Source organism: Amblyomma americanum, chromosome 11 (assembly GCF_052857255.1).
Source record: "Amblyomma americanum isolate KBUSLIRL-KWMA chromosome 11, ASM5285725v1, whole genome shotgun sequence".
Lineage (NCBI taxonomy): Eukaryota > Metazoa > Arthropoda > Arachnida > Ixodida > Ixodidae > Amblyomma > Amblyomma americanum.
In genome coordinates, this window is record NC_135507.1 from 21,677,775 (window position 1) to 21,703,864 (window position 26,090).

A 26,090-nucleotide genomic window follows, 5' to 3' on the forward strand; every position below is an offset into this window, starting at 1 on the left:
TCTAACGTTTTCATTATAAACCTTAATAATAGTTGAAGGTTGGGGCTAAATTGTTAGTCAACTACAAAAGAAACCATGAGAAGGCTAAGAGCAAAGCAAAACGTGTTTTATGCTGCGTCTGCTTTTCCTCATTGTTTTATTTCGTGCTTTTCCGGCTCCAGCCGCTATCTTGCCGCGGGCCTGGTGTTCATTGCCAGGTTTTGTCAAAATCTGGACGAAGGGAGCTCCGCTTAATTGACATAACATTATTTGTGCTGGGTAATTTGAAGGCCCAGAAAAGAATTTACACACTGGATTTCTTGCCTTCAAAGTCTTCATAACGTTTGATCTGATGTGCAGAATTTTCACGGCAACGTCAGAGCTAAGCTGAGGCCAAAGCCCTTTCACCAAATGGTCACACGGATGTTCTGGTCGTTGATTGCGGTGACTCGCTGGTAGTCCGCGTTCGAGGAGATGGAATGTTACTTTCATGCACGACTGTAGCCAGGACAGTGCACGATTGCTCATATTCAAAAAGGTTAAAAAAAAGAGAGATAAACGGTGAATACATTAACTTTCCTCCGAGATCAGCGGTGGTGCGTTGCGGTACAATCAGTGGATTCATCGAGGCCAGTGCAATTAACACGCATGTTTCCCCACCAGACGGCGCGCAGCGCACCAGGAACTGCCTAGAGAGCTAAACTTGGCACCGCAGGAGGCGAGGTGAAGGCTTCGAGCGAGGCTCTGTTATACACTGCGGGAGGGGTGATGGTTACTGCGGCTATGGAAAAGATCCCCCGAAGCACGTGATTGGCCACAGAGCGCGCCGTTGAGGCATCACCAGCCTTAACTACGAGAGGGTCATGCCTCAACATGGTCGTAAGCCAAGCCTTTGCCTAGCGCAAGTATGAGTGCGCTTAGCACGGCGCAGCTTTTGAAGAGCGCTGCTGTTGAGAAGTTCCGTGCAGTAGCCGCGACGGGCCCGTGTCGTTGAGCTGAAAAAAGCGGCGACGTTTAGCGTTAGAGCCAGTGAAAGCGCGCTTAGCCTGCCTTAATTGTCACGGGGTATGATGGGTAGTTCATGCAACTTACACAGCAGCCTTTATCACGTGCGTCTCTTTGGGGGTTAAATTAAAATCAGCAACTTTCTCGATAACATGTTGACAAATACTACTCGATTTATTATCCAGGTTGTAAATAAAAAAACGCCGGCGGCGCGTTTGGCCCTTGCTCTGGAGGTACAATGTGCAGTGGACTTCTAAACACTTGTCATTGGCATATGTCAAGTAGAATATGTCATCAATAATCAGGATTGCTATCAAAACGCACCCCTCTAGTTAGTAAACGAGAAATTCTCCGTTGGTCATAGCGCACACGCCTAAGGCTAATTAAAAATAGAACTTGCTATAGAGTGCTACCGTTACGATATGATCGAATTAGCTTTTATTAGGGTTTGTTAAACCGATTTTCTGTGAATCCTAAGAAATTACTTAGTGCACTTCATATTACTTGTTTTTCGGTAATTATGTGCCATATTGAAAGGTGTTTAATGAATAAATATATTTAGAAGCGGAATGAGGTGTTATGACCACTGGTTTGGGAACGTAACAAGAAATTAGGGTTCTGTGTTCTGCGAGGTCTTGTTTTTGAGAATCCTGCATGCTCCAGATCCTGTGTCACTCACGTTGCAAAATTAACCCGATCTGCAAAGCATAAAGATTCTTTGTTTTGTCTCTAAGAAGCTCAATGATCGAACCATAGTATGTGTTCCGCCATAAGAGAACTCTGTATGATCAGAAGAAAAAACAAACAAACATATCCCAACTCCTCTGGAGGTCTCAAAGGTATGAGAATATAGAGGTCTTACTCCGCGGACATTCGAGTCGTCTTTTCACGTCCGGGACACATCCGGGAAACGTGCAAGGTGTAACGTGCACGCGGAGTTTAGAGCTATTCCTGCAGAATAGTAGATCTAGTACTATCGTCCTGCATCGTGATAAATTTTCTTTTGAGTATATGGGGATTCATCTCTCATGGTGTCCCGTCTGTGCAGATTTCAAGTTGTCGCCCACAACATATCTATTTGTGTGTATTTGCGTACGTTCTGCTAGCTCAAAAGAACTCGGTACAAAGTTCTCAGGAACTACAACATACCGTAATTCGATTGAATTCAACTAAACTCAGCTGTGCTTGATCGATTCGAGAGGATTTAATTTAGTTTTTCAAATCGATTAAATTCCGCTGTAATAATATTAATTCAACGACCCTGAATTCGATTCACGTAGGCCTGTGCATAAAAAGCCGCGGAAAAATGCATCCATGTCGCCGGGAAACGTGCACCTGCCTTCAAAAATGGTATACTTAAAAGATGTCTAGTTAACAGCACGTCCATTGCACGTCCTCTTGACGTCCCGCGGACAGTTGCAGCAACGTTGCATGGTACAAAGCGCCCACGCGTATAGCCATGTAACGTCCCCGCCACCTATACGCATGTTCGCATGCTGCCAAGAATGACGCACTTGTCCTCAAGAAATTAACGTTTACAATGATATTTGGCTGACAACACGTCCAGAGCATGTCCTTTTGACGTCCCGCGGACAGCTGCGGGAACGCTGCATGATATAAAACACCAACGCGTACAGCCATTGGCCCCTGCCACTCGTATGCATGCTCGCATGCTGCACAGAAAGGCACCTGTCTTCAAAAAATGCCCGTTTACAAAGATGTCTAGTTGAGAGCACGTCCCTTTGACGTCCCGCGGACAGCTGCGGCAGCGCTGCATGGTACAAAACGCCAACGCGTACAGCCATGTAACAGCCACTGGCCCCCGACGTTTGTATGCATGCTCGCGCGTGCGTGCTCACGCATGCGTGTCGATGCTATCACACGCATTGCCGCGGTTGCTCTATGCACGCGGTGGTGGTTCGCCGATGGCTTGTGCGCTTCGAGAACGAGAGTTCGTGATCCTGCCCTTTTCAGATTACCCCTCTTCTTCCTCTCCTTGTTTTCCTCTCCGCGTTTGTTTTTCACTTCGTGAGCCATTTTTGCTGTTTTATTTTGCGTGCTGGCAGCTAGTTGCGCCCATAGCGTGAAGTATTCACCGGCGCCGATAAAGGTCGCGAGACGTGCGAGCACGCCAATGGCGCGCGCGCGCTTCGTTCTCACAATGGCTGCATGCGAGAGTTCTCGGTGAAGGCTATAAACATGCCTGTCTGCGCGCACCTGCCTGCGTGTCTGCTCTGGCTGTTCTGTTCGGCGTCTTCAGGCAAAAGAACGTTCTTTCGTACGCGCAGCGGTGCGAGTTCTTCCCCTTGGTTCGTGAGGCTGGAATTCGACGCCATTGGAACGCTTCACTGAACGCCGTGTGTGCGGTCGCCTGACGCGATCTTTTGTGTGTTGGACAGGTCTCATGCAGGTCTCGTCGCAGCGTGAAAAAAAACAGCAAAATAAACACCCGGTATTAAAAAGAAAGACTACAATCCAAGCGCATTATAAAAGTACGAACATACCTCGAATACTCCATTTCCCCGAGCTAAACATGGGAGCAGAACACTCCAGATGTAACGAGAGCTACGCGGAACTCAAGAATCGGTTGGCAACCAAGGCGCAACAATGGAACACTCAGCTGGGACTAGAAGACATTCTACTTTCTTTTCCGCATCATGTTCGAGAAGTTTGCTTGAACATGAAATTAAGTAGGCATATATTAGACTTTTTAGCTAGCGGGGAGGTATTAGCGTAGACGCATACCGGTTTAATTGGAAAGATTGATGGGTTAACTGGAGAGATATGAGGGAGGTCTTTGTCCTCCAGTAGGCGTAGTCAGGCTGATTATGATACCAGATTACCAGAACCGCCTCTGCCACTGCGCGTACGCAGGTGGCATATGACAATCTGGTATACGTCAACGCCAGTATGTCTTCGTTATGCTAAAAGTCTATATATAATCAGCACAGATGATCGAGGGCGTTTTTATGAGTTCAAATAAAATTTCTAAACCACGGCAATGCTGTAGCACCGTATCAAGGTTTTCTTTTCGTCATACGTTGTTGGCATAACAACTTTCCCACATTGTGTCGAGTTGCTCATGGCTGGACTTCGGGTTTTTACCTCTTTACATCGAGGTACTGAGCTTATGAGGGCTACGCCTAGTGCTACCATTAATGGGCATTAAAATCGATGACCCGCGTTGAAGCAAGCGCAGTAAGAAACAGGAAGTCGTTGGCGCCTTCCGGGGACCTCTAAGCACTAAGAAATAAATAATCGCCGGCAATAAACGCATTTTTATAGCCAGTCCATTGAAAACCGGAAAATATGATTTTGTAGTCGACCGCTGCCATTCAGAGACGTGCCAGTTAAGCCACCTAAACAGCATATGTTTTCTTCGCAGATGGACACTACATTGGTGCACATATAGACTGGCCCTCACGACGTTAAGAAAGGTGCAGAATCATCTCGAAACGCCCCCGCCAGTGTCACAGCAAGCTAACCACTGTATTAACGCGACTGGCGAAGAGGACGACTCGTTGATTAACTAATTAATTAATTAGTTAACGAGTGCACTGATAAAATAATCAACCAATGAATTAATCAAACATTAAATAAAATAATTAATACCCTAACGAACAAGAAAAAGGAGTCGGAACTCGTTGGTTCGTCGGTTAACTGTCTCTTAACTACACGTGCAAGACAGTGGTACCCTTGGTCTCAATCGCCTTCGGCGAATGCCATTTGCTGCTTTTGTTATCCTTTTTTTTATCCTTCCAGGCACCAGCATAGTGTTCCTTGCCGTAGACTCGGAACAAATGACGCCTAATAAGGGCACGCTCCGAGGCAAGCGCTATCTGTGTGGTCCCCGCACAACGGGTCCGCCCAGGTCTTCGGTTTCTACATTTATAACTGCCGCGGGTTATAATGCTTAGCTAAGCCTCGCTTGGAAGGCAGCACTGCTCATATCTCACAGCCGATCTCCGATCTGATCCCGTTACCGTATACTACCGAAGGGTATTTACGAGGTTAGACGAGAGAACACGGCACATGCAATGTTCTCGAGCATGTACACGGTGGTAGAAAGAATGTGCGAAGCAGACAACGCCCGAAGGAAGGTCACACGATACGGGCTTGCACTGGACGTTTGTTTTAATGACCTGTGGGACTGCGCGCTAAAGCGCCGCTGGGGACTGCACGAATCTGTTAACGACGCCAGGATACCTCCCCCACTACCCTCCCCCCTGCTCGGCATGGCTGACACGTCGCTCGCTGCGAGATTTTTTTTTTTTCGCGCTGTGAGGTGAGAACGCAAAACCGCCCGCAGGGCTGCAGTGTCTCCTAATGTCGCAAGCAGTGCATTGCGTCGAAAGCGGGAGATCGAGCGATTTTTTTCCGCGCGCGAACTGCTACGCAATCGACAATAAACGGAGGCTATAAAAATCGGCATTACAATGTAACACCCAAGTGATGGCACGTACGGTTACACGCGTTGTCTACGCAAACGCTTTGAGCTATGCAGACAGATTCTCGCTAGAGTGAAAAAAAAATCAACAAAAACAGATCAAGTTGTCTTGAAGTTCTTTTTTTTCTAGCACACATGCAGTTCAATCCCCTCGTGTGTGTGCAGTGGAAACCCGCTGGATATTTTCCCGCTTGTTGCGTTCTCTCGGTTTCTACGTAATGCGACTCCGGTTCCCTCACTGTTTGTATAAAGCAACTGTGTGACGTTTTTGAGGCATGCTTCGTCTTCGTCGCATGCATGGCAGTGCTCCAGCTGACTTGTGACGTCACACGCATTTAAACTCGCCCTCTTGTTCGTGCAGTGTGTATACTATAGTCCGAATAACACTGGGCAGCCATGCTAGCTAGGTTTTCCTAGTTGGCCTAGTGGTTTGCAGCTCCGCAGCTGTGCATAGAAACTTGGATTACAGCTTGCGTACTTTCCGAACACCGGGTTATAGTACAGAAACTTTTTAAAAAGTTAGATGTGATTTCAGGCGATGTTGGCATCAGTATTGTTTCGAATATCCCTATCCCACACGCATTTACAGCAGTCTTAAGAGCGAGGCAGTTACACAAGACTCGATAACGATGTTTACAAAAAGCACCTGAAATAATTCGTTCAGAGTAATTTGATTTTGGTAATCTCTGCTCCCCCCCCCCCCCCCCCCGCAGCTATGGTCTTGAACAAGGCCGTAGTACGTACAGAAGAAATACCAAAAGACGAATTACCATCCGCACAGCTGACGGATCGACAACGTGTACTGAGGTACGCCATCGCTGCCCGAGCAGATGCGACAGCGCAGCGAGATGAGAGGTGCCGTAAACTAAAGCCCTGCGCGTACGTAGTCCCGCGACGACCACATACAATCTTTAGCAACACGAAAGGGAACAAAACATCTGCACAATACTGCCAATTTTCTGATCATTTCTCCACTAAATTTGAGACTGACTTTTGGATATTATACGCCAAAATGAAAACTAGTTAGAAATGAGAAAAACCTGAGCTTGTAACGCACATATATTTATGAAGTAATCAATAAACGAATGTTCATACTTTGTTCCCTCTTATACTGCTCACGACTGTACTTGTCTGCACCTCCATGTCCGCATACCTCATGCGTACAGACGCATCCGTGCGCGTACAGCGTGGCGCGTGCGTCGGAATGCGCGCCCATTCGGAAGGAGCAGGTTCGTTGGTTTCGCGCGCCCGGTCCGTCCTCAAGCCCAACTGACAGGGCGTCCGTGACCCCATTGCGCATGCTCGTGCCCGCATGGATCGCGCGGTGACGTCACGTCACCCCCTTACGCGGCCCATGGGGGCACGTGGCCGAAGATTATATGCGCGAACACTCGCACACTTCGCAATTATTCTCAGCGGCGGCTTTAGCAAAGTCAGGCTTGACACGCACACGTCACGCAAACGCTGTCCCGCTGAAGAGGACCGCGGGAGAAAACTACAGCTCGCGGTCATACCAACGCAGCGATGTGTGTCGGAAGAGACGCGAGAGTTCTGGTGCGATGCATTAATGCCCGTGTGTCTTTCAGCCACAGGTACAGTCGGGGACAAACGTCTCTGGACCAAGCGTTCTCGAAACGAAACCGAGAGCTCTGCTATTAGCCGGCGGCTTGAGTCCACGCTTGTGCAGATGAAAGAACAATATTCTGACTCTCACCTCCACAAGTGTGGTCTCCAGCCTCTCGATAATAGCAGAGCTACCGGCTTCGTTTGAGGAACACGTGGTCCAGAGACTTTTGTCCCCGACTTTACGATCGCAAAGGTTGTAGGGGGAACTGCAGGCTTCTCATATGCAAGTATGGAAGACAGCACTTGTTCAAACATCCATTACCTTCCTCTTTCTTTCTATCTTTCTTTCTTTATCGTGGAGAAACTCGTCGCGGTGGCCCAGTGGAAGAGAGAGCTCTTCAGTGAGCTTTCTAGAACAGAAGAAACCTCTGCAGTGAGCTGACAAGAGTGAGTTCATAATCAAGGAAAGGTTGAGACGTTTCCACGTAGAAACCGCAGGTGGAAAGGCACCTACAAAAATTACACTGGCGCAATGACGGTCAGTCAGAACATCAACAACACAGTGTGATGAACGTTTTAGAAATTGAGGCTAGATATTCTCCTCACAATCAGAGGAATTGCCATACAGCTACACAGAAGCTACTTCAGATGAAAAGGCAAGAAAAGCATGATCAGAAACTACGTTAAGAGCACCAGATAGTCAGTAGACAGTCAGCAGAGTGTTAAGAAATCTCTTGACGGCAGACAGTCGCGGTAGACAAAAACTTTAGTGGGACAGACAAAAGATTAAGAAATTAAATGTCTCGGCCTTTAGTGAGAATAGACAAAAACAATGTTGGAACAAGTGATTACTGAATTTTTATGGCGCAAGCTAGGGCTTCTGTGGCCAAAGAGCGCCGTGACACAAGGTGTTTATCGTCTTCTCAAGGTGAGGTCACAGTCCCATTTCCCCAAGCATTTCACCTTAAAGACGCCAAGCACCAGGCCAGGGTAAAGTGCGTACCCACTGTACCGGTGGGTGTGTCCCGCGGCACTGGGGATCGAACTCCGCACCTCCCGCATGCGAGGCGGCTGCTCAAAGCATTAGACCATCGCTGCGGTACTGGTGGAACAAGTAAAAGAATTAAAAATTGTCCCAGTCCGAGCGACAGCAGTTCACACTCGAGGAAAGCATTGAAACGTCTCCAGATGCGAGAAACTTTTCCGCAGACCTAAAAGCAGGCACCGAAAGTCACGGCCGCTCGTCTGACTGGATCATGACGGCGCGAGGAAAAAAGCGTCATCGACATCGCCGCTCAGTGCTCTCTCGTGCGCCCCCTACCGAGTTGATCGGTACTACTTCGGTGTCTACCAAAGTTCATCCACTGCTTTCTTTTTCCGCCCAAAAGATGACCGCCGTTCGCTTCCTCATTTTCAAAGCAGCGCTTCCTATATAGGTCTCAGCGTATAAGGTGCTGCTGCTTCCTCTTTTCTTAATGCTTTGATTCAATTCTTCTCCCACCGAATGACGTCTCGTTGTTTCGACTTTCACATCGATCGTTAACCTCACCACGAACGGTTCGACCTTTCTTTAGAACGGGTCGAGCAGCAGCAACATCACCCCGCTTCGCATTTGCTCGTTCAGTTTTGTTTCACCATTCCTGGGGGGCGTCGTTGTCAGTTTCGTTTTCGGTCGTCGCGGAAACCTCGGCTCGCCGAGCTTACGACCGTATTTTTTTTTTTGTCGTCCAGCTCGTCGCCGAAAGGTGCCGCCGTCCCACGTGGACCTGACCGCGACGCTCCCCTTCTTTCTCGTCGTTCTTTTCATCGTCGTGTCCCTGTTGAGGCCGCGCGTGCTTGTGGCCTCTACTCCGAACAGCAGCACCCGACCGACCGATCGTCGCAAGGCCACTGAAGCAAGGCGAAGTCCTCCGGAGAGACAGAAGGGGGTAGAAAGGCAAATAACGAAGAAAATATGGAAAGAAGTGGAGGAAAAAAGATAATAAAACGCGGCCGGTGCACGAGACACAGGTGCACTACGAGGAAAGCTGGCATATATCCCTTTTTCTCTTCTTGGACGCGACGTCCCGTTACCACCGCCGCCTCGCACGTGCATAGTCTTCGCGGTGGGGAGTCCGTGCAGGTCGTCGGAGTGCGGCTGTTCCGACAGGTTCCCCTCCTCCCTTCTTTCCTTCCAGCTTCTCTCCTCCAAGCCGTGCGGCATCCAGTTTCTCTTCTTCTCTTCCTCCTCCGAATACCTTCATCCTCTCTCTCTCTGTTTTCCTCTGAGCTGAGCTGAGCCGCGGAGGAGTCCAGTTCATCGTACCGTAGTGCATACTACGCGCCCGGCGACTCCCACCAGGAGACGCCTGGTTCAGAGACGTGTAGCGACGCAGTAACGATTGTGACGGAACGCTGCTCGCTTGTCGAGCGAGTCTCCGTGGTTCGACGCGGAATGCGACGGTCGCCATAGTGCACGCACCCGACGCAACAATCTACCTGTTTTGTAGTCGGAGAAACACTCGTGTTTTGCGCCTGCTTGTTGCTGTTGTGTGGGCTTGAGTGCTCAGTCTTCCTTAACAATCTGTTAAATCATTTTTTTTTTCTTTTACATCTCAGAGACGAAAGTACACGGCATAGGATACGAGAAACAACGTAGCGACGGCTCCGCACTGTGTACAGTGTATTTAATTTTATTCTATGTACTAAGGTTAGATATGTAACGTTAATTTGGCGAGGCTATGTAATTAAGCAAATAATATTTTAAGATATGCTTGAAGAGTACAACGACCTTTCCGAGCATTACATTGTCACACAACTGCAAAACCACTTCGAGGTTCACGTATGGAAGTGGAAGTCTCAAACCGCAACAATGCCACCGCTTTGTCTATAATTAAAGGGAAGCTGGAACGAACTATCGAGAGCAAAAGTAAGAGGCCCCCCTCCTCTCCCTCCAAGTTCCGATTCGTGCCTTGTAGAGGGGGGGGGGGGGGGGCGCTCTTGTGCCCACGATGGCACATCATGGGTGACGATGCAGCCACTTTGTCTCTGAAAAAGTGATGCCAGGTCGCCTTCATTTCAAGACATGCCTTTTCCCTCAGGCGTCATTCCCGTAGGTAATGATTTGCTCAAGACCTATCCTCCTCTCCCTACCGCTACTATACCAGCCGCATTGTGCGTGTCGCAAGGTCTTGCGTTCGACTCCTAGTCGCGATGACCACGTTCCGGTGTAGAAGAAAGATCAAGAGTTTAGTGCAGTGTGCTGAAGATATAAACAATTCACGTGGTAAAGGCTAATCGAAACCGTCCACTATTCCTCCCTGTGTAGGGTTCGTCCCTTGCATGCGTCGAGCATTAAGACATCGATTAAAGCCCATCGGCGGCTTGTAGCCACTGTTTGTTTAAGAACAAAACAAACTCTTGAGAACGATCAACGCGACAGTACAGGCCGAAGTTAAATCTATATTTATCGATTCGAAACAACTGGGGTGTCTCGCGAGTCGCTACGACTATTCTCGCTTCTCACGAGGCTCGAGGTGCAACTCGCGCAGCGAATCTCTCCACAGAGGCGCCGTGTAGAAGCCGCACCCACAACCACGCGATCAAAGCGTAGCCGTGCGGTTGCGTGCAACGACTGTGAAAAGAAGGCCGTAAAAAGGACTTGGCGCATGCTACTCAATAATGATACTGGGCAGCGAGCGGTCCGCTCGGCTTCGCACGCGCCTATGCCCATTGGCGTCCGACGAGGCAACAACCTCATCATCGCGCCCCATGGCTGGTGCCCCTCCGGGCGGCGCCCTTTCAAAGGCACGCCTTCCACACGTACGCGCTGCGATTCCTCGCGGTCAGCTTTCCAATGGCCTGCCGGAACCGTCCGCATTATTTGCGCTCTGAGGTCTTCGATGGACTCCTTCGATCTGTTTCGCCCGATAGCTCATCTTAACGTCCGTGTAGAGCCCTTCCCCTGTTTGTACCGAGGAGGTCCGAGTCCCCCGGGCTTGCGTTTTTCCCAAACTGCGCGTAAACAGAGAGAGCAGTTTATTAATACTATAGCGTTTGAAGCCCCATGGGGTCAAAATGTCGTCGGTGGTAAAATCCATCCATTGGCTGAAAAGATGTGACGTCGTTAGACCGGAAGTGACGCCACTTCGGGTAAAGGCAGCGACGTCTGCTAATGCTATCGCGTTGCCGAAACGTAGTGGAATCGGGTGTCCCTGTGAACTTTTTGAATACGCCGTGCTTAGGTCCGTGTTTACGGGGAGCAAGTAAGTGGTGGTGGAAAGAAGGAAAAGGGGAGGGAGAGTTCGCATGCGAGTCCTGAGCGATAGAGGCCGCTGCTGGATTTCTGGGTCGTGGACAACACCAGCACGCGGTAGCAGATACACGAAAGGCTTCTACCAGAAGACGACAGATGCTGTCGGCGTTCGACAAATACGAAAAGAAGGCCAACATTAGTTACAAGCATGTCTTGCGTTCGTAGAAGCTGTCGCTTTAATGTACCCTTTTCGGAACTAAAGCACTCTTAAGAGCGCGAACTCTTGCGTTTGCTAAAATGCACTGCCGCGCCTCTCCTTTCTGTGTTACTTTTCCAGATTTCACAAATCTGTCTTCCTGTATGTTATCTACTCTAAACTGCTTGCTCTTGCGGTATTTCGCACCAGCTGAGAGACAGTAAATTATTATAACTAGATTTATATTTATGCGGAAATGTTTCTTTTCTGTCCCTCTGAGAGGACGTTGAACCCCTGCGATAAATTTCGATTCCAGAAAAGTGGAAGGAATGAGAAGGAGGCCGTTCTGAGAATAATCCTCTCACCATGCGTTGTAAAAATATACGTCTAGTTCAACGTGAGGGAATTTCAATATTTCTTGTTACCCGTAACTACACAACGCTTCTGCAGCCATGAAGAATCGTCAGCCGTAAGTCAGCGCGTCTTGCCATGAAGACTACGGCCGCCGAAGCCCGCTCATCCCCGTCGATTTCTAACCCGGGATATATAACTATAGGCTTTGTATTTCTCGAACATCTGTAGGCGGCTCCGGCTCAATCGTCCCGTTGGGCAGCTTTTCGAATGCGAACCGATCCGTCCAGACAACGCCAACAAACCGTGCTGGTTGCATTCCCGCACCGATGTTTTGTGAGGGCAGACTTGGCGACTGCACATACGCGCGCTTTTTCTACAAAGAATCCGCGCGCTTCTCAAGGATCTCTTCCGGTTACGGACGCCATCTGTTTCCAGAGAGATGTGGAGGAAGTAGAAATAAAAACAAGCCTGGCAACAATAACCGGTCCAAGCAGCCGCCGCTGCTGCTGCCTGCAAGAGGTGCCGCGTTGCTCGTTCTGTTTTGTATCCCGCAACAGGACGCGTCTTCTCTTCTTTATTTCTTCGCCTCGGGGGTGAGCTTCTGGAATGCGGACGAAGGCGTCCTTCCAGAAGCCGCCTTAGAAGTGCCCGCGCCAAAGACTGGCTCCATCGCTCCCTCCAACACACGGACACCCAAACCAAACAGCGATAGAAAGGCGAAACCGATCAAGAAAAGCCAGGAAAACTAGAGAGAGAGAGAGAGAGAGAGAAAAGAAAAATAGCTGGGCACCCAAAAGACTCGGAGTTATGACGGAGCAGACAGAACACACACATATAGGAGCCGCGAGCGCATTTGCCGAGGTAATGACCAGCCGTACTACCCGCCCCGGGCGTTTTGTCTTTTGTTGGCCAAACGGGAGCCAGCCCGGCATTCCTCCTCCTTACTCGAAGCCTCGGCGCTTTTGTAGGAGGGCTTCGCTGACGATGACAAGGGCGTTCTAAGTGCTCGCGCGCCGAAATCCGCCAGGGCGGTGTACGTACGCCTAGAAGTACACCGCGCGTCGTTGGTGATGATGGCCGAACGCCGGCTGCAGCGTTCGGCCTCTTCCTTGACAGAGTAGCAATAACAGCAATGTCGACGACTTCTCTCGGGATGCGTAGAACCGCCCAAAGCATCGCGGGCGCATTCACCCGGTACACGAAGAGAGTAGCAGCGCCTACCCCTGACAGGCAGCAAGCAGACCGTTGGGCCGCGGAGCTGCCGCTCTTTGAGGAACAGGCTGCCAGCAGCCCTTATAAAAATGGTCTATAGACTTTCGATATATTTCTTATAGACTCTATTGCCTTCCTATAGATGTTTCCTATGTGACAAATTTTGGCTACATCGTACCAAAATACATGGCATTTCGAAAAGCATGCACGCAAAGCAACCCTTCCTGAGCATGTAACTAGTCGAAATAGCCAAATTTTGTCGAGCCACAGCGCCAAGGGAAATCGCATTTTTAACTGATATGGCTATTACTTACGACTGGCTACAAACTTCTAATTGCAGCCAGGTGTTTAACTGTAATAGTTAAAGTTAATTATCAGCAATTAGTTAAGTGGCTAACTAGTTAATATTATTCACCTGTTTTATGATGCTCGCCAACACAGGTATTACTGTGCTGCAGTAACTACCTTCACACCTCAAAAAGCCCATTTTTAAAATGTATGATTCACCTTCACTGAAACACATGGTATACAGTACTGTGCGTTCTAGTGTACTCACAGCTCGAGCGGACGTCAAAGACGCAGGAACCTAACATGTTCTCCTTGCTTGATGCACCGGGGACCAAAAGTCATTCGGTTCATGCATTCAAGAGGATGCCAGATGACTGCAGCCGGTATGCTGCTCAATGGAATATTGCCTTGAGGGGTTGCAGTCGGATACAGTGTTCCAATTATCATCGCATTACGGTCCATCTTGATGTAGAACAAAGCGCAGTTACGTACATTGAGCACAGCACCAGGAACCTTCATCAGAGTCATTTAAGAACCAGGGATCAAGAACCGGGGACCTTAAAGTGACTGTTATAAGGAAAAGAAAGACGCAGTGAGACGATGGCCAGCTTAACTGCGCGGAAGGGATAAAGAATTGAGTCAAAGAAGCAAAGAAGATGCGTTAGCAGTGGGAACTTTCAAGTCAAATACCATTTCAACGACGCAAGATACACCCAGCTGATAGTAGTGGGAACTTTCAAGTCAAATATACCATTTCAACGACGCAAGATACATCCAGCTGATAGTAGTGGGAACTTTCAAGCCAAATACACCATTTCAACAAAGAAAGCTACTCACGTCCAGCTGACCGTGCAGTTCACTAACTCTGACGCAATGCTGTCCCAGGAGCGGAGGCAGTCGTGCCTCACTGCAACGCATCAACTTCGACGCGCAAGACGTGTGCCGCCGTTGAAAGTGTGAAAAAAGAAAGTGCGGCCACCCGCTGCAGCCCGAGCGCGTCAAATTCAGAGGCACGACACTGCCGGCCGAGCGCACCAAGATGGCCGCGCGTTGTCATGGTTATCTGCCGCGCTCAGGAACTGTACAGAGCGCCGATTCATTCCCCTCTCCCGGGAAGTCGCTTCGCGCTTCAAAACTCGGTTCAGCATGAACGAATGCTAACGTGTCACGCACGAGCTATCATTTTCCCCGTGAAAGAAACCGCGCAAGGCGAATTCAGCCCTTTAGCTCCGTGGGCGAAAGAGGGATTTGTTTCGAGGAGGACGCGGAGGCATGCAGTAAACCGTACTTGCGACGTTTACGACTCAGTGGAACGGCGCGCGCTTCGTAATGGTGTTCGTTGCCTAACCCTTTCTTTTTTGTCTTTTAGCCCGCGGTAATTCCAGTCTCTGCGCACGCACCTTCCGACCGTATAATAACGCGCACGTTTCGTCGACGGCGGCAGAGACCGGTCTTATCGGCTCGGAGGGTGGTGGGTTTAAATGCTGAGGGGTAAAAACGCGTGCAGGTCTCGTGCAGCTCTTATCAAGCACGTGGTGCGGCTGCCGGCACCGTTTTCGTAGCAACGCGTTACGGCACACGCGCCGCTTGCCTTCTGTCTCGATCAATTGGAAGTAGCCCGCGCAGTTGTTTTTTTTTTTTTTCACCTCCAAGAGTGCGATCAACCGTTCCTTCGTCCACCACAAATACATACGGGGCGAAAGAGCGCGGGACACAAAGGTGACCCCGCTGCGGCGTCGTCCCGTGGCCGGTCGTGGTCGCATCACTCGCCTGACCCGGTCTCCCACCGGTTTTTTCTTCGCGCGCCGCTAGGTGGCGCCGGCTGCGCTATCTCTACTCGTGGCCCGCGGCGGCGTGTCGCGGCCCATAAGCTCCCTCGACGACGCCCCGTTTTTCAAGTTCGTCACTTATCGGGCGAGCGGATCAGGGACGCATGAGAAGAAGGAACGGAAGTATGTTTTTGTGTGTGTGTGTGTGTGTTTCTCGTTTCGTTTGCTTTGAATGTTTGGTCCCGCGACAACCGGGCCAGATACACCTTCTCGCTTCTCCAGATGAACCGGATTACGTAAGTGTCCGCGTGCATCTTACGAATAGCCGGCTAAAGATCTTGGCATACAAATATATCGACGCCCCAGATTTTCCACGTGGGTTCTGCTTTCCAAATGGCCGCCTGCTTTTCTATGGCAAGGGAAACAGAATAGGCATGCGAAGCAGTAAGTGGTAAGGAGTGGAAAGGGTAACGAAACACGAGGGCGCCACGAGCGGCTATATAAACCTTGAGGCTTTTCTTGCTGGCGGAGAAGGGTTCTTGAGAACCGTTCTTGATTTCGATCTGTCTGACCCAAGCGTCACGAAACTGCAAGGGCCGCAAGAATCTGAACACTTCGTCGTTGTTACATTCAGCTGCGCTCATCTGACGGGTTCGTGTCAGTGAGGCACTTTTGCTGTTCGGAGGTGGACAGTTCAGTCTGCAAAGACCATGGGAAGGTCAACAGGACAAAGCTTCCGCTGGAGCAAACAAATATTGTTGCACATTGAAACTGAAGTGAAATGTAGCTACAGGGATTTTCGCACGTTTCACCTCCGCCGAAACCTGGCAGCCGCGGCCGGGTATCAGGCGGTGAAATCGAGGTGAGAGCAGAGATCGCCATGATCGTAAAGCGACCTGTGCGATTAAACGTCTTCATACAAAAAAAAAAATCTAAGCGAAGCAAATCTTTTTAAAATTTTAAAATAAAACTGACTGAGACAAAACCTGCGCTTACGACAACGGACCGTATCGTTGAAAATAGCAGTGAGGAGCCGCCCTCCGAGGCTAACGCTATCAAAGGAGTCGACCTTGGTTTTTATATGTGACGTGGTTCCCAGGCCATGATCCGGCGTGTTCCCGCTGTGTTGCAGCTCTCATGCTCGCGGACAGCTTTCCGTGGTTGCGCAGCAGAAGCACTGCGGGGTCACGAAACGGATGTGTGGTTGACTCGAGAGCACGCGAGAAGCGAGCACATGCGGAAGCTGTCATCTCGGGCTTATATAGCCAAGGAAAATTGAGAGGAGGAAAAGCTCACAGAAACAAGAAACGGCTGCTTCGACCAAAGGTGCAATGGCCTTTTCACAGCTACTCTCAGCTGTGTGGGAGGATGTACACCGTCACACTACCCGGGCGAAAAAATCATTGGGTCCAATTTGGGTTTCCAATTGGATACAGTTGGAATGCCCAACTGGTTCCAATGGTGTATGTCGAACCAAATAGCTTCAATTGAACGTTCCAATTGGAATGTCCTATTGGTTCCAATTGTGCATTTGGATCCACGAAAGCTCCAGTTGGACTGGTTCCAATTGGAGTGTCCTATTGGTTCCAATTGTGTACTTGGAAACATAAAGCTCCAGTTTGGACGTTCCCAAGGTTCAACCAATTGGACATACCAACTGCATACAATTGGACCAAATGGATTTTCGCCTGGGGAGTACACACTCGACACTTGGGAGTCTGACTGGCATTCTTGAAAAAAAGTTCTCGTCCGCGCTCAGCGACAGTTGCCGCCAGCTGCAGGATGTTGGCTGAAACACATTGGTCCTCGAATGCGGAGCAGTCAGTGAAGGACTTCGAAGATGAAGGGCCGTCCTAGGAGCAATCGCTATCTGCGGAGCCAGGCGTGAGCGGATACAGGACTTATGAGCTGCTTCGCTTACTCCGGTGGGTCTAGAAAAAGTGTCCTCCTGGAAACATCCCGTTGCTCTTCATGAGACCCGTTTGCTCGGAGTTTTAAGTGTTATTCTGTTTCGACTCCCCACAGGAGAGACTTAAGTCAAAATGTTCATGTTCCAGACCGCTGGGTCTGCTCCAATTTCTTTCCATTGAAACTACGAACTGCGTGGAATCAAACGTGGTTTGTCAATGTTTATGCTGAAGCGCGCCAAAACGAGTTTAAGATATATTCAGCGGTCCAAGCTAAACCCACATGTCTCCTCTGGGCTAGGCCTAAGGAGTCTTCAATCGTAGTTTCAGCAACGAGATAGACCGGCCAAGTTTCTTGCGAGTGACAGGGCCCCTTTTTCTTCTTTACTTGCAGGCTCCGATGCCTTGAGGACAGCCGTCATCCGGACAGGCCATGGGCAACTCGCACTCCCAGGCCGCTGAGGAGCGGCCGCGAGACTCATCCGTGCTGTCGTCCTCCCGCGGAGGCGGTAGCAATGGCGGACTGGGCAACGGCGGCCTGCGCCTCAACAACAAGCGGCTGGCCGGCAAGTTCGCCAGCCCTGGAAACCGGGTGCTGCCCCAGCCGGCGGTGGAGGGCGTCCGGCTACTCAAGACCACGCAGAACGGACACATCCTACATAGTGGGGGCACAATCAGTGGCCGCCGGCTCATCAGCCAGAACTCGGACGTCCAGGTATGTATGCCCCTCCCCACCCTCTCCCGGACAGTGCTGCTTTCGTTGGATGTCAACGAAAAACCTCGTTGTCGGTGGTGACTGGCCTAGTTTTTGAAACTGGTGAGGCGCACTGACAAGACAAACACCCAAATTAGAAACCGACAAGGGAGAAGCACTAGGACTAGCTGTCCTTATGATTTGCGCCTAGTTTTTCAAAATGGTGAGGCGCACTGACAAGGCAAACACCCAGGTAGGAAACTGACAAGGGAGAAGCACTAGGATTAGCTGTCCTTATGGTTTGCGCCTATAGTTTTTAAAAGTGGTGAGGCGCACTGAAAATACAAACACCCAGGCAGGAAACCGACAAGGGAGAAGCACTAGGTTTAGCTGTCCTTATGGTTTCACGCCCGTCCTTTTGTTCTGTGAGGAAGTCCCTTTGTCAGGAGTCTTAACTTCGCGACCTCCTTCTGCACTGTTTATTACCCATGTAACACGTATTTAATTGCGAATAAATATCAAATTAGTTCGTGTGTTCTTCACGGGCCGTGCCCTTGGTTACAGCAGGTTGTGTCGAATAAATGCAACGAGGGTATGTAACCCCACACTAGTCGACATCAGACAAAGTGGAAAGATGCACTCTGCGAAAAAAAGGGACTAACAGGGAGCGAGAGGTTCGTCTTCTTGGGGACTAACTGACCTGTCACTGGCATGCGTCCTTTTCGGGACTAACTGCAAAGGGTCTCTGTTGGTGCCCTTGGAGAGGATTGCAACACTTAGTCCGCGGGAGCAGACGTATAATGAAGAAATGCAAACGAAGAGTGATTTCCAGAGTAATTTAGAGCGGAACATTTTCCAACAGCACTTGACACATATCGTAACGACGAAGGAAACAGCAATAATCACACATGAAAACAACGGGATTCGAACCGACAACCCTTGTATTGGGAGCCGAGCGCGGGTATACTTATTCTTGTCGTGAGCAAAGCGCGGTGCAAATGTTTTCTGTTTGGTTTCTCGTTGTAAAGCGCCCTCATTTAAACGGGGGGTGACCGTGACTCGCAGGACAATCCGGACCTGCTGCGCATCCTGCAGCAGAGGCGCTCGATGTCCGACCTGGACGGTCCGCACCAGCAGCAGGCTGATCCGCCGGGACAGCTGCAGCAGGGCCGCAGGGCGCACAGCGACCCCGACATTGCGCGTAGCGTCGTCGAAGACGAAGATGACGACGACGATGAGGACGAAGGTATGTCTGACGCCCTCGAGGCGCGTGTCTCCTCATAGCTGGGCCTGCCGTCGCCATCAAAGCCCGCGCCAACATGTATGAGCTCATCGGCGAAATTTCGTTTCCGACGGCGTGTCGCTTCGTAACATGTTGTCGGCTTCTTCAAGAGGCTAAACAGCTGAATCCCGATAAATAAAATTCGGACGGTACAGAACAAACTAAACAGAGCCCCAATAGGAACGATGAGTGATGCACAGCATTATACCCTGGACCTGTGTGGCACGTACACGGGCGCTCACCGCTAAGGGCTTGTGGTGGGTCTGAAGTGGCCTCCGACGCGCGCCAGCATCCCGGAAGCCAAAATAATAATTCCGACCCCGCCGTGTAATGTGCGCTGGAGAAGAGCAGGCGAGGAAGAAGGGGGAGGAGAGACGAATCCCGTTAGGGAAGCTCGCTACTTGCCATGACTATGACAGGGCAAAGGGCTTAGTATAAAGTACGACAACGAGCACAGCTGGTCGGTTCTACGGCCGTTGCATGTACTCGTGCGTTTGGTTTACCGTTTTTTTTTTCAGACGTTTAAGATTAATTTGCATTAAAAATATTCGGCTTGACGTAAAGATTCCACTTTATATGTGTTTAGCATGTTTATCAGCTGATTTTTCACGTTAGAACTAATGGAACTAATGCGCGAATGCTCGTTTTGCAAGTTCACGATATAAATGTACAAAAGCACGACAGGATCCGGTTTTTTTGCCTGACGCATAACGAAGAATACGGCGCCTAGTGGTCCTTATGTTTTTTTTTTAATCTTACCTTCCACGCGGGGTCTCGTTGCAGGTATCACAGGCCGCAGCCTGATCGCCATCAGTCCCAGCAAGGCCAAAATCAAATCCAGGAAAAAAGCCAAGGCACCAGAGCCACCACAGCCACAGTCCAACACTCTTCCCAAGGACACCGACAAGACTCCGAGCGGTCGGTCGTCCGAGGAGCCCGGAAAAACCGTCTTCTCCAAATTGAAGGGCCGCCGTGTCGAAGGCAAGTCACCGGCGCCAACGCCTCCACCGCCCCCGCCACCTCCGGATTACAACTCGGACGACAATGTCGTCTTCCGACCCGGCAGCAGCTACGAGAAGAACCGACGAAACGTCGATAAATGGAGGCTCTCAAAGACGGAGCCCACAAAGGCCGAAGCCGCGGGGCAGAAAAAGACCACTTCTTCGAGCGACGGTCCGGCCAAGGCAGAGCCCGCGACACTTGCCAAAGACTTCAAGGAGGAACTTTTGGCTGTGGCAAAGCGGAGGGCTTCCAACGGCTTCGCTCGCAAGGTCGCCGAAGACAACGGTCACGGAGCGAAGACGCCACCGGCCTGCAACGGCGACCTCAAGAGCCCGAAATCGACGCCCAAAAAACAGTATTATTTTTCAAACTTCGACGCCCTGAAACTGAAGGACGGTTCCACGCCCAACGGAAACGTAAAGCAAGCCACTGAAAAGGGAACGCCGAAACGCGAAAACGCGGCGCTCACTACGCGCACCCTAGCCGCTATCGACGACCATTCTCAGGGAGAATCAAAAGTCATCGAGTACATCTTAAACGATTCAAGTCGGATACAAGACCACTGTTTTGCTGTAGATCAGGACCCGGAGCCTTATGTTAACGGTAACCGCAAGGCGGAGAACCGACAGCGAAATAGCCGCAGCCCTGTGCCGGCTTGGCCAAAATCCCAGTGGCCTCTGGACAACCTCAGCGGCGGGGGAACGTCATCAAAATCGTCTCTGTCGAGCGGCTCAGACCAGGACCTTAACGTCAATATCCAGCTGAGGCCGACACTTCCCCGGAAGCAGATGGACATACCACGTTTCTCGCCCACGGACGCTTGGAGGTCGCTGTGGGCCACCGACAGTCCCCAGGCGCGAAGGAGCGATAGGCTTCGTTCGGAAGCCAGCACCGATGACGGTGACGTCCTCGAAGACCAGATAAGGAGGGTCAGCCGGGTCATGGCGCCGAGAAGGGTGATGGCCGATCGCTGCGGTGACTCTGGAATCTCGCCCGATGCTGGCAGTCCGCTGTTCATTCACGACGTCGTCGACGGAGCTCCGTTTGGTCCCGGCCCCGGAAGACGGTCAGAAGGCGTAGGAAGAGCGTCCCCTCCGGATGGCGTTCGCGACGACCACTGGGTCCCCAAGGAAGACCTCATGGACGACTCCGACTCTGGCAGCGTGGGCCCCACGACAGCGGGGCTCCAGGAGAAGCAACCGCATGGTATGCTTGGCCTCCAGGCCAAGTTCACCATGCCGGCCAACATGTTCCTCCCCTGGTCTACACCGTCGGCGACAATGAGGACGGAGGATTCTTCTGATCAGAGCAGCAGACCACGGGGACGGCTACGAAAGAACCCGCGTCTGACGCCGACCACCGAAAACTTCAACAGCCTGCGGAACCTGCGAAAGGCGTTGGGTCTCCGCGGTCGCGACTACTTCGTCGACAGGCAACCGGGCATCGACTCGAACTGGTCACTCAGTCGGAGCGCGCCAAACTCCCTCAACATTGTGGGAGACATCGACCTGCGCAGGTCGTCGGAAGAACCCGTCACTCCCGAAGCCGATGAGAAGCCTAAGGAGAGTCCAGTGTGGCACGACAGTGCGAAGAACGAGTCGGCCCGGAGAACATCTTCGTTCAGCTTCTCGAGAGAGGGTCACGTCATGTATCTGCCCGAATACGAGGTGCGCACTGGTTCGACCTGCAAGCCTCCCAGCAGCAGCCGTCCGTCCCGTTTCGAGAACAAGAAGGCCAAGAAGTTCTCCTACATGAGCACCGTGAGGAAGGAAGAACGGAAGAGGCTGGAAGAGCGGCTCGCGCAGGAAGTAGCAGAGAAGGAGCGACTCCGCGAGAAGGAGATCCGCTGGATGAACCGCGTGGAAGAGGAGTTCCGGAAGCAACGGGACAAAGAGAAGCTGGACATACGGCATCAACTGCGCATCCTCAACCTCGAAGGGAAAAAGTCCGATGGCCAAGAAAACGGCGACTTGTTCAACGGGGACGAAGCGACCTGGAACGGCAACAGCAGCCCCGATCACAAAGGCGCCTCGAGCAACGGCGCGCCCAAATGGCTGCGGCGCCGAGACTCTGACCACCAGATGAACGGTGCGGACTCCCGGAACTTCAGCCCACCGCGACCCGAGCCCGAAGGCGGCCGGTCGTCGGGAGACGAGTGCCGAAATTCGCTGGAGAACTACAACCCGACCGTAGTGACAGCCGAACCGGAGCGAAAGTCGGCGCCGGCGAAAAAGCGAATCTACGACCAGATATCGCGCGTCATGCGTGGCGGCATCGATAATGGCGACAAGTGCAACGGTCATTCGGGGGATGACAGGAGATCCCTGTCGCCGGCTTCGCAGGTCGGAAGCCGGCCAGCGAGGAACCGTAGTTCCAGCCCGACGAGACGAAGGAGCTCTTCATACGACGACCGCAAGGTAGAGCACGCCATGAGCGTGTTCAAGAAAGAGGCCCTGCAGAGGACCAACAGTGGCAGGACCTACGAGTCCCACTGCAACTACATATACAGCGTGCCTCAGAAGAAGGCGGATGTGCCAAAAGAAGGGCGGTACAGATCCCTCGAAGACTCGGACAGCATGAGCGACGAGTTGCAGCGGTCTCGTGCCGATGCGAGGCAGAGGCTGCCTTCCAGTGAAGTGTCGAAACGTGGTGGTTCAAAGCCGCTGTTGACTGTTCAGCCTTTTGGTGCCAGCAAGGGGTATCGTCCTGTGCCCTTTGGACTAAGGCAGCAGCATGAAGCACGACCTAACAGATAAATGTAGGTGAGCATGCATAAATAAGCTGCATACGATGTGGTTGTGCATTCAGGCTATTTGGCAGTTGTGTTTCAAGTCGTGGCATCCGTGCGCAGTGGAGTGACAAGAGTAGCTGTGTTCAGGCACTGTCTGCTGCACTCAAGTGATATTCATGACACTGCAAGCCAATAATTTTGTGCACTTCTTACTGGCTGTTGTGGATCCTGCACAAAAGAATAAGGACATAGCTGGAGCCAATTGCTTCAAAGTGGCAAAAGACGGGATCTTTGTGCATGTTTTTGCAACAGTGAATCTTTAAAATAAAAGCTCCATGCTAACCTTTTCAAACTGGCCACTAATCTCTGCCTTCTCAGAATTGCAAGCGTGTGCGACACTTGCAGCAAGATATTTTTGTTCGGTTTTATGGGGGTTTAATGTCCCAAAGCGGCTCAGGTTATGCGGGACGCTGTAGTGAAGGGCTCCAGAAATTTCGACCACCTGGGGTTCTTCAATGTGCACTGACATCGCACTGTACACGGGCCTCTAGATGTTTGCCTCCATCCGTTGGTGCGATAACATTTTATCCTTTTACTCTGCACTAATCTCCACTACTTTGAAACTGCAATTACGGCGTGACAGCCATAGATTACCTTTATCAACGAGATGTGTGCAAACTTCTGTTGAGAACTTGGCTGGCTTGTTACTGCAGTTCAGCTGAGTGTGTTTTAATCAACCATTCCACTACATATTGAAACTTTGATCTACACTAGTTTGGCAATGTTTTTCACTTTCACACCTTCAACACATCATCTTAGTTTGTCTTCTTGAGCACCAGAGTACAACACAGCGAAATCCATATCACACCTTTGAGAGAAGTTTGACTGTAGTGGGCTATTGCAGCGCAGACCTACAAAGCGCATGCGCCAACAACATATGCAAGCAAAAACTTTTATGCAGTGATACCTACAATTTTTAGGCATTCGTGTAAAATGCCTACAGCATATGGAGCCTACAGAGAGCATTTTGAATAGCAGACTTCCCTGCAATGTAGGAGTTCGCAATCGGCACACCTTGATTTAAATAAGAATCTATATGAACATTTTTACCATCATCCATATCAATAAATATCTCAAAAATAACCTAAAGCAGCCTGTGCAAATGAACTTCTTTGGTATGCAGTTTGTACAAAGCTGACAGTATTGACCACTGCATAAAGAAACCTTACTTTGAGCACCTGACTAGTAGATGTCTAGGTGCTAACAGTGTTCCAATTACTAAATAGCTTTTTTTTCTCCACAAATGCATCTTGTGTAATAAAAATATTGGAAGCCATAAAATGTAGGCTGAAGTCCTGGCTGTTAGTAAGAATTGTTAAGAATGTTGATTAGCACTGATAACCAATAATGCTGATTAAATTTTTCCTATCACTTCTTTTGCAGCAGATGCCAGCTGTCGTAGCGTGTAAATGTTAAAGTGGTGCTTGAGCGACGCCAATTTTTGTCTACAGTAAGTATCCATCACTTTCCGCCATTATCCCACACTACCAGCAATGCACAATAAAGCGTTTTTACCTCTGCCTAATGCATCTTGCATGTAGGAGGATGACAGCATGTGGGCTCTGCACAAGATCAGCCTTCACAGCTCTAAAGGGGCTAACAAACATACAGAATTTCTTCCACTAGCACATTGTTTTGCTGTAGCAGCTGAAGTAAGCCAGCAGCATGACAGCACTCTATTAATTCAAATCTAGCACGAAACCCTGCTTCGAAATCTGCTCTTACCTACGTGCAACCCTACAAGAAAATTATTGCTCAGTCATCTCAGGCATTGATCAAGCACTGCTACCCTAGCTATATAAATCTCCCCTGAAGAGAGTTACGGTGTTTTGATATGTTTGCTTCTTGATGGGTGCTTTGCAGCAAACCTTGCCCCCTATGCCACAGCACTTGAATCACTTGCCAGAGCACTCCTGAGGTAGTTGACATCCAAGAACATCCTCAAAAATCCTGAACAGTGCTGTACGCCGATAGAGGCATTGTGTGTCACGAGCAGTGCTCAAAGCAAATTTACATTGCTAAACAGACAAGGATGTGTAATGTGGCCCTTTTAGTAGTACCTGCAAAGGGCTTTTAGTAGTAACTGCAACTAGATGTTGAGCTAGTTGGTAGCAGTAACGCATGCTAGGCTCTCAGGCATAAATAGAACAGTGCATGTCATTTGTCCACCGTCTTTCTGTTGCACTGTACCAGCTTTGATGGCAAGTGTATCTATGTTAACTAAGCTTTGTTTGTTTTTTTCCCCTTTGCAGATAGAACCTATAACACTGACACCTGAACCTGCGCATCTGTTTTAAGAGCCAACAAACGAAGGCCCTCTAATCACTAAAAAACGACAAGACCTTAAGCGACATCCCATTGCTGTTTGTTACGGACTGTGTGGACCAAATGGGACTGCCGTGCACTAACCTCCCTAATGGTGCTGTAACTTTTTCGAATTGCATGTACATATTTCCCACAACCTCGACGCATCTCAGGGTGCAATTATGAAAATGACACAAGTGCCTTACGAGGGGGGAGTTCAGAGTTAGCGCGAGAAAAACAAAATGAGAAAATACTTTACACAAACATACTCAGAGACGGTATTTCTTTGTACACTTTGTTAATAAATCTGTTCCGGTCGTAGTGGTGTGTGTTACTACGTCCATATGAAAACATGCTGGAGTGTTGCTGCCTTAATGTGATGCATATACCTTGTCATTGTAGTTTTACGGAAATCGCTGCGTTAGGAGACTCCAGGCTAAAATGGTGTTGGCATAGCATGTCGTGACTGGGAATTATTCACCTGGCGGGCACTGGAGAAGCCTCTCTTCCAGTAGGATGAATACTGTCTTTGCCGTCACTTCCTCCTGCAATTGGCCAGAAGTTTTCCCTACTCATTCTACACGGATATTATAAAGACGTTTCACGAAAAGGTACAGATTGCTGCAGACAATCCTGCAAGCTCAAACAGGAAAATCATGGCATGAATCGCAAAGTGGAGAGATTGCAGAATACGAGGAGTTTACAGCAGCTAAACTCTATGCAGAGTTTGATTTGAGCATGGCATGTAATTTACTAAGGCATTTCCATGCCACCAAAACAGTCGTACACATGAACCATTACATGTCTATTGTTACATCTGTTGTTCAGTATTAACACTGCACTAGAATGCAAATAAGTCAAGTACTATATCTGCTGCTATATGTTAAACCAAAATCTTAAATGATCACTAAATTTGTAGTAAAATTTTTTGGAATGGAATTGAACACCTTCGAAAATAATGATGCTGCAATTATTAAGGACTGCTGTTTTTTAGGTGTAATTAATCATGAGTCCGCTCAAAATAACTCATCACTATTTAAGGTTTTCATCATTTGCTGTA

At 49.9% G+C, this 26,090-nt stretch overlaps 2 protein-coding genes across 5 annotated transcripts in view; one reads left to right on the forward strand and one right to left on the reverse strand.

Annotated features, from left to right (window-relative positions):
* The window catches only part of LOC144111279 (THAP domain-containing protein 11-like), a 230,762-nt gene extending 216,559 nt beyond the window's left edge, over positions 1-14,203 (reverse strand). Inside the window, exon 1 of the transcript XR_013310017.1 lies at positions 14,119-14,203. The gene's annotated coding sequence lies outside the window, so the exon portion shown is untranslated. The remainder of the gene's footprint in view (positions 1-14,118) is intronic.
* LOC144111269 (uncharacterized) overlaps positions 1-25,351 on the forward strand; it is a 129,205-nt gene extending 103,854 nt beyond the window's left edge. Inside the window, exons 3-7 of one of the 4 annotated variants that reach the window (XM_077644498.1) lie at positions 17,352-17,672; positions 18,717-18,897; positions 19,717-22,697; positions 24,110-24,176; positions 24,979-25,351. In XM_077644498.1, coding sequence (XP_077500624.1) covers positions 17,391-17,672; positions 18,717-18,897; positions 19,717-22,691 — 3,438 coding nt within the window. In that variant the 5' untranslated portion in view covers positions 17,352-17,390 and the 3' untranslated portion in view covers positions 22,692-22,697; positions 24,110-24,176; positions 24,979-25,351. The remainder of the gene's footprint in view (positions 1-17,351; positions 17,673-18,716; positions 18,898-19,716; positions 22,698-24,109; positions 24,177-24,978) is intronic. The other 3 variants (XM_077644502.1, XM_077644499.1, XM_077644501.1) reach the window with 3 other exon arrangements.
* Positions 25,352-26,090: the final 739 nt, after the last annotated feature.